Raw genomic sequence first — 12,637 nt, 5'->3', positions numbered from 1 at the left:
TAGAGAGGTTCACACCACCCCCCTTTTGCTTTTATAATCTCATATAAAAGAAAATTACAAATATACCCTCACTTATGGTCTTTTTGTCAAATCACTCCTAGAATTAAATGAATGTGACATAACACTCATAAAAGCTTCAAAACATAAAATAAACTAGCAAATAAATCCTAAAACAAATCTATGCCATTAAATGGCATATATGCTGTCCATCGGGGCTCATGAGTGGCCGCGATCTCGAACTGACGGTGATGATGTCCCTCGATTGCGATCCAACTGTTGAAACAATATATTGATGAAGATTAATGTCTCGATACTCCTCAGAATGTAGCTCATGATGATCCAGGTCCAATGGGCCCCATGTATAGGTCGTTTAGCCATAAGGATACCGGTTCTCTCCTCCTCGCATACACTCGGACGGGTGGTGTGCGGATGCCCTCATCAATATATTAACTCAAATTGAAGTAATTCAATTGTGGAACCACTATTGCTATGTCATGGTCCTAAAATTAGATTGTTTGAACGATCGTGACCTTTGATTCGTGGACACTTGTTATTGAAATAGGGCCATTGGATATTTTTCATTCTTAATTGTCTAAGAAATGTCCACCAATCGTCAGATGAGGAAATAAACCTAATTTTTGGGTTACGAGACGTAATATGGAAAAATTAATTTCAGTTGCTTGGATGCTACGTGTGCAATTTTGAAAAATAATTAATTGATTGTATTTTCATGAAAAGATGATCCATCGTTTCCTCATCTTGATAACACATTAGGCACACATTTGGGAGGATCATCGATTGTTTGCGCAAATTATCCACTATTAATGCCTTCTAGCTTCCCACTAACCATGCATGCACCACTACCTTTGGAGGAGCTCCATAACGCCAAAGAAAAGATGACGGGCAGAAACCATCATTGATGCTATCCCCACTAATAACCTTGTAAAAAGATTTGACAGAGAATTTACCCGATTTTTCCTTCAGCCATAACATTGAGTCTACTTCCTCAGGTGTCGGAAATACCTTAGACAGCACATCCGATGACCGAATAAACCCATCTATCTCCACCTCACTCAAATTCCTATGACACAGTGGAGCCCAAGTAACCTTGTTTCCTTGAATTGAAAAGCATCTATTTGGGGAAACAATTCACACAACTTTTTCTCCCTTACCTAAATATCCTCCCAGAACCTAATGGTTTTGCCATCCCCCAAATGAAAACCTACCCCTGCCCACACCCTACTTTTTACCAATGCCACCGATTTCCATAAGTAAGAAGACCTGTATAGAGATGACACACTAATCCATCTTACCCCTCTCCTCTAGCGCATATTTCCTAGCCATTACCTCTCTCCATATGGAACCTTCCTCCTCTCCAAACCTCCAAACCCATTTGCCTAGCAATGCTAAATTCATAAGCTCTATTTTTCGTAATCCGATCCCCTTGATCCCAAGGTTTACACACTTCCTCCCATTTCATGAGATGAAATTTTTTCGTATCTTCTACTCCATGCCACAAAAAATCTCTCCTATTTTTTTTTCCAACTTGAGCACCACCTTGGGACATTTAAATAAGGACAAAGTAAATTGGTAGATTTGATATCGTCGCCTTTATCATTGTTAGCCTCCCCCCCCCCCACCAATTGATAGGTATCTAGTCTTCCATTGTGATAGCTTTCTTTCGAATCTCTCCACCACTTGGTCCCAAAGATGTTTTGCTGATTTTCCTATACATAACAGAAGACCGAGATACGTGGTTGGAAAGGAACCCGCCTGACATCCAAATATTCCAGCATATTGGCCAACCTTTTCCTTAGAGATGTCCACCCCCAATATTTCACTTTAACCAATATTAACCTCAAGGCCCGAAACCACCTCGAAATTGATTATGATCGCTTGAAGATTGGACACCTTGAGAACATTTACCTCGCACAATAACAATGTATCATCTGCAAGCTCTATAGGTCATGGGATCATATGGGTGTTGCCAATCTCTATAGATCAATTTTTGTTGGCATGGCATGGGGGAGGTAAAGGGAGGATTGGCAAAAAAGTGTAGCATTTGTGTTTAGTCGTGGGTTTATGGTTCATACAGCTAGAAAGTAATGCACGTTGTTTTAGAAATCGGCAAGGGGAAGTTATGGAGATTTTCATTTGGGCTAAATCAGATGTAATGGATTGGGTGATTTCATTAAAAGTTATCTCCCAATATCCGATCAGCTGGCTTGAATGATTTTCTTTTTCTTGTTTTTGTCTTGTGTATTTTTGGTTCCGTTCTTTTTGAATAAATTTATCATCTTTCAAAAAAAAGAAAAGAAAAGAAAAGAAAAAGATTGTATTTTCATACATGTCTTCTATGATTTATAAATTATATTAGTTGATTTTGAATATAGTTGCATCAATCTGTTAGACAACACATAGTTTATCACCCTATGCAAAGGTAACTTATTATGATCACTTATTTTCTGTTATCTTTTGATTTCTAAGAGTGCTGATGCCTTTTTTAACATCCCCCAAAATTTCATTGACAAATTCGACTAATTTCCCAATGTTTCCCAAAGACCGCGAAACATTACGTGATACATCCGATATTTCTCATGTGATAGCAGATGTGTTTCTCTATCCCAAGGGTGCGATACATCAATTGATACCAATACTGAAAACATTGGTACCCAATAGCAATATTCAAAACCTTGCTGGTTGATATATAAAAGCTCCAAATGCCACCCAATCAGACTGATGGCTCCACTTTCCATTAGATTCATGCTTTTCAACCATCCGACGGGTCACTGGATTGAGTGCTTCACAATCCAAGTGGTTCTTGATATGGGCCATCCAATTGGATTTGTCAGATGCCAATCTGGGGCACCCATTTAGTCTGATGGAACATGGGGTCCACACTCGGACCTCCAATTCTAAGCATGCTTGATGGGTGGCCTGGTTGCATCATGCACCAGTGGTTCTCAACAAATGATTGAGTGGGCATGAGAGCATTTTGGTAGCAAATCCCTTTGTGTGATAGCATCATTGAGGCACTTCAACATTTGACCTTCGTAGGCCTCACATAATCTTCATTGTCAGTAGTGTGAAGTTCTTAAATGACCCTAACGACAGTCATCGTCAGGCTGGGGGATCATGTGCTACGTTTGAGAGACTTGATCATGGTCTCTGTTATCCTGTTCTTCCTTTGTTAGACAAACCTTATCATTTTTCTTTGATGCAGATTGGGCTGGTGATCTGGACAGTTGTCGTTCTGCAAATGGATTTTGTAGCTTTACAACCCACAAATTGGCATCAAGGGCCAGCAGGAAGCAATGGGGCAGTTGACAGCTTGCTTTATTGTTAAAGTCGACTGTGCCATGACATGCATATGGCTGAAATCAATTGGCTTTCTTGTTTACTCGTTTAACTTGGTTCTTTTGTCAATCTTGGCCAGTATATACAGAGAGTATGATGAAGATTTCTGTGTGCCCTGTCCGTCATACCCCATTATCTTGCCCATTATGTACCCCATCCATACTAGAAGGAAGCACATAGAACTATGTCATCATTGTATTCAGGAAAAAGATGTATGTGGTGAAATTCACTTAGGTGTGTCTCATCTATTTGTTGCAACGAAATGCAGCTCAAGATATTTGGTGAAATTTACTTGCTCATGATATTTGGGGTAACTAAATGCACCCTAAGGTATTAGCAAGTGAATGAGTAGATGAGAGACATCATCATTGTCATCACCACCACCATCATCATCTAAGCCTTATCCCAGTTAATTGGGGATTTTGGTGATTAAACTGATTAAGCATGAAATTTAGTGATATTTGGTGCAACCAAATGCATCCTCAACCAATGGACTTCTCCCTGATATCAACTTCCATCTGGCAATCTCATTACTTCCATCGAGCACTCAGCTTGTGGGGGAGTGTATATAGTTAATTTTTTTTTCTGTACAATGGAGGATTATTAGTGATTATCATAGAGAGCCATTCATTGCTTCTTTTGTAACTGACCAAGGGTATTTTGTTCATTTTCTCTTCATGCACCGTCTAAATATGCTGGATGCTAGCATAACGTAATTAAGCAACACTTCTCTACAATCTCAATTCTCTCTTTTCTCCTTTTTCAAACTTCTCTCTCATCACCTCTCATATTTTCCCCAAGTCTTAATTGATTACACTGACCTGCCTCCTTGCCATTCTAATAACAATGTTCCGCCATTTATTCGGAAGGTACAGTAAAGTTTGTGTCCCTACCATTTCATGAATCACACCCCACTTCTCAATTGAAAATGAAGAAGAAGAAGAAGAGCACACAAATTTGGGTTTTTTGAGAAACATTGGAGTGAAAGATCATGGCATGCTCTTTTCCTTGCAGTTGCATTTGATCGATTAAAGCTTTCTATGATATTTGTTACTCCTAATTTGTCAAAGACTCCGTTGCTCATCAATATTTATTTGTTGTCATTTAGGATATTATGTACCCATGTATTGTGACATCTTCACGGATTTCCCTTCTGAATTTGTGCTTGCTTTTTAATCAGTGCTTTGAACTTACGTTTGTTGATGCTACTTTCAGCACTTCATATGGCTGCTGCCAATGGACATCTTGACATAGTGGATTATCTTATCAGAAATGGAGCGGTGAGGAAGCTGTTTTGTGTAGATTTTTTTTCCTCCATATCGTAGTTGTATAATTTGGCTTCACTAATGACTGAGTGTTACTTCATCAAAGGTTATATTTGGATTTTCTTTTGTACTTTGGGGCATACTAAAGTGATGATTTCTATCATTACTACCACATTAGGTAGGGCCTATTTGGATTGACGGTGACGATTGGTTTAGATGGTATTAAATGTCGAAACAACACATTTACTGTGTTTGATAGGGATTTCAAATCCGGGGTCTACCGACCCTGTGAATACATCAACGAATTAATATTTGCAGTCGGCGGTTCAGTAATGTCAGAGTCCAGTGCTTCGATCAGTGCAACGCACTCATCATACAACATTGGAGAAGATAAGGACGATCCTGCGGTGCATCTGAGGTCGATCTTTCCATGCTACTCCCTCACCCCTCCCCATCGTCTGCATCCCCCTGCATGTGTTCCACCACCTCCGAATCTCTTTCGCCCATTTGCGATTCTCATAGGCGAAAGTGGTTTCGGTAAGTCGGAAGGGGAAGATCGGGGATTTCCTTTTCCTGTAGGGAGATCTGAAACCAACTCCTTCAGATATTGATGTCCTCTTCCCCTGAATCGGTATCGGTTTTCTTCTCTTCCAAAAAAATGACCCTACCCTCTATTTAGGTCGCATCGGTCTCTTCCTACTCCGGATGCCTCTGCCCCAGTAGGGTGTATACGGTCTAAATATAGTCCTCTGGTTTTTCCATACCTTTTTTCTTTCCATGATAGGGTATACCGCTGAGTCCAGGAGGCTTACAGGTGAATCTCAAGGACATGACGTCGTATCAAAGGGATTCGCTTCTTCTTCATTCACTGTGGAAGGTAGATATGACCAATGCATGTGAAGCATCTGGTAAGTAAAGGTCTAGATAGACCTTCATAGGGAGAAGGGGATTGGTTATAAATACATGCAGTCCATGATCATCTTCTACACCATTACACACCAGGAAGTTTATTGGGGTAAGATTGTGCTACATCCGGGCTAGTCGTTGGTGGAGGAATTACTCATATCTTCGTATTTCGTAAATTCACCTTACTGCGTTGATGAAATTTCATCTGTAGGCCCTTGTTTAACACGACCTTCCCTTCATTCGCTGTCCTCTCATTTACTCACTCTGGATAGCCATTACATTGCATTAGCATGTCCGTTGTATGATGACATACAACGGCCTTCCATACTTTTTCCTAACCACCTTACCGTTTCTCTTCGTAATCATCAAAGTATTTCCTAACCACACGCCTGTTGATGCGACGATGTAGACAACACTCGCCATTGTGGAGTTTGTGGGAAATACGCAATACTCTGCATAATTTATTTATGCTCAATAGGTGCATGAATGGTTCTATCTGGTATTCCCAGGATTATTCACTATATTCTGTCACCTATCGAATTTACTGATATATCCCACATGTATGTAACTCAACATTATAGCTTTGTATATGTAATGTCATGACCTGTTTGGTGTTATTGGTTATGAATATTTGACATTTTATGAGTTAATATTTGTTCCTATTATCTCCATGATTTAGTTAGTGTTCCCATGGATGAAAGCCATCATTGATTTACAGCACGTCATTGGTGTGCATTTTTTGGCATCCATTCATGCTTCTGTGGATATTTTAAATTTGGCTAAAACTGTAATTCCCATTCAGATAGTATTCTTCCCCAATATTCTCATTACTTCTGATAGTGGGGATAATAGCGTTGAGAAGTCCTCCGGTACTGATTGGAGCGACAATGAAATTATAGTTGCATTAACAGCAATTGCAGCTTCTGCATGTTTAATGGGAGCTGCTGAATATTATCGGCGTTACTGTATGAAGGCATTGCCCAAGGGTGGTCACATTGAGAGGAATGGATTCATCAATAGAATTATAAGGAAGAGCGATGTTGATTGTCTTGTACAGTTAAGAATGTGTAGGGATAACTTCTTCGAAATATGTTCGTTGTTGAGAGATCGGAATCTTCTTTCCAATACAAGAAGGTGCAGTTTAGAAGAGTAAGTTGTAATGTTCCTACATATTATCGGTCACAATGTACGTAACCGTGTGATTGGTCATCGCTTTTCACAATCTGGCAAGACTGTAAGCAGACATTTCACTAGAGTGTTGGATGCTATAATCGGTCTTTGAATATGTGAAGTTCCCTGGCTTACATACTCCGAAAGAAATATCTGACAATCCAATGTGGAGTTCATTCTTTCAGGTAATATTGTATACATGTCTTTTTGTCATTGGTGCCATTTTTCCGTGTAAGGAATCAACTAATCGTAGGCCCACTTTTGCTTGTAGGACTGCATTGGGGCCCTAGATGGCACCCACATTCTCGCTTATATGCCAAAAGAATCAAGCTTAACTTTAAAAAATAGGAAAGGTTTTCTGTTACAAAATGTTTTGGTTGCTTGTACTTCTGATATGAAATTCGTATATGTGCTTGCTGGTTGGGATGACTCTCCATCCGATGCTCGTGTTTTACAAAATGCATTAACCGGTCGCCTTGACTGTTTCCTTGTTCCTCATGGTAATCATTATAAAGGGTGTGATTGTTTCTATTATAAGAATATGTGTCAAACATAACTTAATCATATCTTCAAATGTGTAGGAAAATATTATGTTGTTGATGCGGGATATGCACATTCACCCGAGTTTATGGCACCCTATCGAGGTGTTCGATATCACTTGAATGAGTTTCGTATTGGAAGGAAGCCTGCTAATAAGAAAGAACTCTTCAATTATCGTTACGCCCAATTGCGAAATGTCATAGAGTGTTGCTTTGGCCTTTTGAAAGGCCAATTTCCTATTCTACGTACAACACCTCAGTTCAAGTTCATAACTCAGAGGACGTTTCGCGATCCCCTGTAGAGGTCACTACTGCGGAAGAAGGTCGAGCGTTATCTTGGGTGACAGACCACGTAAGAGATGAGTAGGCAAGGAAGAAAGATGAGATTGCTGAGAGAATATGGAATGATAGTCTTCCACGTACGCGACAACGCTTTTAATAATTCTGTTGGTTTATGTAATGAACCGCTCTGACAAAAGCAAGAATTTTTAGACAAATATTTCCCATGTTGAGCACCTTATTATATTTGCATCGTATAATTATAATCTTCAATGTATGTATGCCTAACTACTGCCTACTTTAGCCATTGCTGTCCTCTTTCCATTAACTGTTATTGTGGCGTAGGTGTAATGAATTTCCTATGGAGCTCATTGAAGGTTTCCAGAAATACAAATGAGAGATCGTCACCTACAAAGGGGGCGGGTTCATCATGTAAGAGTCTAGCTTTACCTACTGATCAAGTTGTAACACCGTCTAAGAAAACTTCTACCCCCTCACACAAAGGTCCTTCGCCTAAGAGTCAAACAAACTTGAATCGAAGGATATCTGCCAGTAAGAAAATTCCTAGCATACAATGGTTTGATCCAATGGACAATTCCCTAGTTGATACGTTGGTGGAGCAAGTTAACCTTGGCCTTAAGAGTGACATTAGATTTAAACCTGAAGCATACAAGGCTACTATCAAAGAAATCCATGAAAGATTTTAAATTCTCTTGGAAAATCGCCATATTTCAAACCGTCTTCGCACTTGGAAGAGGCTTTACTGGGCAATCAAGGATATGCTTAGTGCTAATGGTTTTGGTTGGGACCCAAATGAGAAGATAGTTGTAGCTTTTGACGATGTTTTGTGGTAAGTTTGGGGTAAGATTTGTACTTCATTTTTGTATAGTATTCAGGTCTGTCATTACTTGTTGAATATAATATGGATTCATAAATTTCTCCTCTCTATCTACAGTCTCACTCATATGTTGAAAGAGTTCGTAGGAAGCACATCGAAAGATATGATGATTTGGCCTTTATCTTTGACAATGAATGTGCACATGGCTCATTTGCCAATACAGCTTACTTGTCACCCATTTCGGGGAAACGCCGCACCCGACATGAACTGAATTCGGATGACGGATCGGAAGAAGAGGCTTATGAGACCATTCGTCTATCATCGGATGATGATGATGATTAGGACTTTGGTCCTCACATTCGTTGCGGCGGGGGATCCACTTATCGGTCAAAGCGTTATAACAGGAGCCCGATGGAGATGACAACAGGGTCCCAGAACAGTCACTCAATAGCGAGTGACATGAGCCGACAATGGAAGGGTAAGGCAAGTGATCGTATTGGTGACAAGATGGGAGAGATGGCCGAAGCGGTGAAGTCCCTCACAATTACAATGTCGCAGGGTAAAAGTATGAGCTGTTTGCAACGATTGTTGGGGATTCTTGAAGAAGTGGAAGGACTAAGCTACGAAGACCAACTTCGGGCTGCAAGGGTTTTGCAATATGAAATAGTTGGTGCAGGGTTTCTATTTATTTATTTATTTATGAAAATGGGCTACGAGAGGAGGAAGGAGTGGATTCAGAAACAAATTCTTGAGCGCAGTGGCCCTAAATGAAAATGGGCTGGCTTTCTGGCTACTTTGTGTTTTTTGACAAACTCTTTTTTTTTTTTTTGGATATTTGGGGAATATTATATGCATGCTTTTTTGTGCACGGTTGGGGATGCTGCTGAATATTCTATGGTAAAATTGTAAGTCCTGAAAGATTGGTGTCTACAGCCACTGAATCGGTATACCTGTGCATCGCAGTCGTCCCAATTGTCATATATTCCCGGGACTCTTCCCACGAACACCACGTAAAACTTTGCCTTCATTTTCCTACATTTGGAACAGAAACTAAATTACATACTTGTCAAATAGAAAAATCATGGTTGCTGTTAAGGCATACAGTTAATAGCTGCATATGCGAAAACATATATGTCCATCGACTGTAACACTACTAATGAAATGACATTCGACCTAGAAGTTGCAATTTTAATGTAATCACACTTCGGATAACATTCCTGTTTGAGGGAGTCTGTTGTAGATGACTATCCACTGAGATATTTCAAATTTGCTCTGTAAAATAAAGTTATCTGATATGTATCATAAATCGAACAGGTATGGTTTATTGGTCACACTTCATTGCCACAAACGCATCAGCCATATACCAAACCACAATGTCCATCCCTCTTATCAGTACACATGGTGTTACCTTGACAGAGAATGTCCACCTGTTCATCCAATTTTATTCACCAACACCTGCTACACACCTGCAACAGTTTATGAAAAAAACAACTACCATCTTCAAATAAAAATGTCAGTTGCAATTGCTATTCTAGTAGCAATTGTACCATACAGAATATTCAGCAGCATCCCCAACCGTGCACAAAAAAACACGCATATAATAGTCCCCAAATATTCAAAAAAGAAAAGAAGAGAGTTTGTTAAAAAACACGAAGTCAGTAGCCAGAAAGCCAACCCATTTTCATTCAGGGCCACCACGCTCAATTATTTGTTTCTGAATCCACTCATTCCTCCTCTCATGGCCCATTTTCATAAAAAAGCCTGCAGCTCGAAGTTGGTCTTCGTGGCTTAGTCCTTCCACTTCTTTAAGAATCCCCAACAATCGTTGCAGGCGGCTCATACTTTTACCCTGTGACATTGTAATTGTCAGGGACTTCACCGCTTCAGCCATCTCTCCTATCTTGTCACCTATATGATCACTTGGCTTACCTTTCCGTTGTCGGTTCATGTCGCTCGCTGTTGAGTGACTGTTTCGGGACCTTGTTGTCGTCTCCATCGGGCTCCTGTTATACCGCTTTGACCGATGAGTGGATCTCTCGCTGCAGCAAATGTGAGGACCAAGGTGCTGATCATCGTCATAATTCGATGATAGATGAACAGTCTCAGAAGCCTCTTCTTCCGATGCGTCATCCGAATTCAGTTCACGTCGGCTGCGGCGTCTCCCCGAAATGGGTGACGAGTAAGCTGTATTGGCAAATGAGCCATGTGCACATTCATTGTTAAAGATAAATGCCAAATCATCATATCTTTCGATGTGCTTCTTGTGAACTCTTTCAGCATATGGGTGAGATTGTAGACAGAGGAGAAATTTATGAATGCATATTATATTCAATAGGTAATGATATGAATTGAATACTATCACAAAAATGAAGTACAAATCTTACCCCAAACTTTCTGCAATATAACCTTCCCAAACATCGTCAGAAGCTACAACCATCTTCTCATCTGGGTCCCAACCAAAATCACAGGCACTAAGCATATCCTTGATTGCCTAGTAAAGCCTCTTCAAAGTGTGAAGACGGTTTGAAATATGACGATTTTCCAAGAGAATTTGACATCTTTCATGGATTTTTTTGATAGTAGCCTCGTATGCTTTAGGTTTAAATCCAATGTCACTCTTAAGGCCAAGGTTAACTTGCTCCACCAATGTATCAACCAGGGAATTGTCCATTGGATCAGACCATTGTATGCTACGAATTTTCTTACTGGCAGATATTCTTCGATTCGGGTTTGTTTGACTCTTAGGTGAAGGACCTTTGTGTGAGGGGGTCGAGGTTTTCTTAGATGGTGTTACAACTTGATCAGTAGGTGAAGCTGGACTCTTACATGATGAACCTGCTTCCTTTGTAGGCGACGATCTCTCATTTGTATTTCTGGAAACCTTCAATGAGCTCCGCAGGAAATTCATTATACCTACGCCACAATAATAGTTAATGGAAAGAGGATAGCAATGGCTAAAGTAGGCAGCAATATAGTCATGCACAGTGTTCGAGTTGTCGGTGCCACTACAAGTTTCGCTGGCTAGTGATATAAATATAATATCATTATCGTCGATAATATCGCCGATAACCGGAAATGCAGGGAAAAAGGGGGAAACATGGAGAAAATGGTGAAAATTTTCAGTGAAACTTCAGGACATGCCTAAATACATATATTTACATATTCAGGAATGAAAAATTTGCAAAAAGAATGCATTAAATAATAAGTTTCTATTTAATGGGGGCCAAAAAGCATGCGTTGTCGTAAGAAATCACTCAAATAGTAATCAAAATGAGTTTATATAATATAAATGCAAGCTTACAACAATTAAGACATGCAAAAGTTGCATCGGCTCGTATTCAGTGTAATAAGTCCAAATCATTTCAAGGGCGAAGATTTTAGATCAAATCAAAATTTCATATAAGTTACAATTGAGGAAAGAGTCTGCAGATTGCATACTGAGTAAACTTTATGGGGTCTATTGTGATTTATACATACAACATGATGGGTCCATGTAAATAAAGGGTGGATGTTATCTCCCAACTTGTTCCCTCTGGTGTAGCCCATTTAATTAATTGATGATCTTGATTTTTGGAAATTTGGAGTAAAATTCACAGTTTCATAGGATGGACGGGTTGGATTTTACTTTATGAATGCATGTGCATGTGCGACCCCAGCCTCATCCACCACAGTGCGGTCCTGATTGTGGGGCCCACCTTGATGTATTTATTCTATATCCACGCCGTTCATTTGTTTTTGTATTTAATTATAGAGTACTGGATAAAAAAATGAAACATATAAATTTAGGCCAATCCAGACCATCCATTTCGCTAGTCCCACTAGAATCAGAGCATGGATCGAAAACAGCACGGATAAGATGATCCTAAGTGGCCAATCAGATGGATAAAATGACAATGGTCCCATCTAGAAATTCAATGGGGAAGATAAAATGGTTTTAAAATCTTTCCATTGCTGTGATTTTCAAGCTATGATCCATCCAAAATGGACCCATGATTTGGATAGATGGATGACATGGATGAAACACATTCATCATGGTGGGACTGGGGCCCACAGATCACTGACCACCAGCCATTGGCTAGTGGCAGGGGGCGTAGCCAAATCGCTACTGAAGTGACGGATTAGATACTGTCAAGGCAGTAGCCAAATTGCTACTGAAGTGACGTCACCAAGCTCTGTGGACCCTGCCATGATGCGTGTGTTGTATCCATACCGTCCAACCAGTTGTAAAGATGGCTTTATGGCATGATAAAAAGAATGAGATGGATCTAAAGTTCAAGTGGACC

General features: G+C 39.9%; 1 protein-coding gene across 3 annotated transcripts in view; it reads left to right on the top strand.

Annotated features, from left to right (window-relative positions):
* LOC131251239 (uncharacterized) overlaps positions 1–12,637 on the top strand; it is a 40,858-nt gene that overhangs the window by 20,395 nt on the left and 7,826 nt on the right. For all 3 annotated transcript variants that reach the window (XM_058251847.1, XM_058251846.1, XM_058251845.1), the window contains exon 4: positions 4,573–4,637. In XM_058251847.1, coding sequence (XP_058107830.1) covers positions 4,573–4,637 — 65 coding nt within the window. The remainder of the gene's footprint in view (positions 1–4,572; positions 4,638–12,637) is intronic.

The sequence above is a fragment of the Magnolia sinica genome, chromosome 7 (assembly GCF_029962835.1).
Source record: "Magnolia sinica isolate HGM2019 chromosome 7, MsV1, whole genome shotgun sequence".
NCBI classification, from domain to species: Eukaryota; Viridiplantae; Streptophyta; class Magnoliopsida; order Magnoliales; family Magnoliaceae; genus Magnolia; species Magnolia sinica.
The sequence above is the reverse complement of the archived record's forward strand: the minus strand, read 5'-3'. Positions and strand labels throughout refer to the sequence as shown.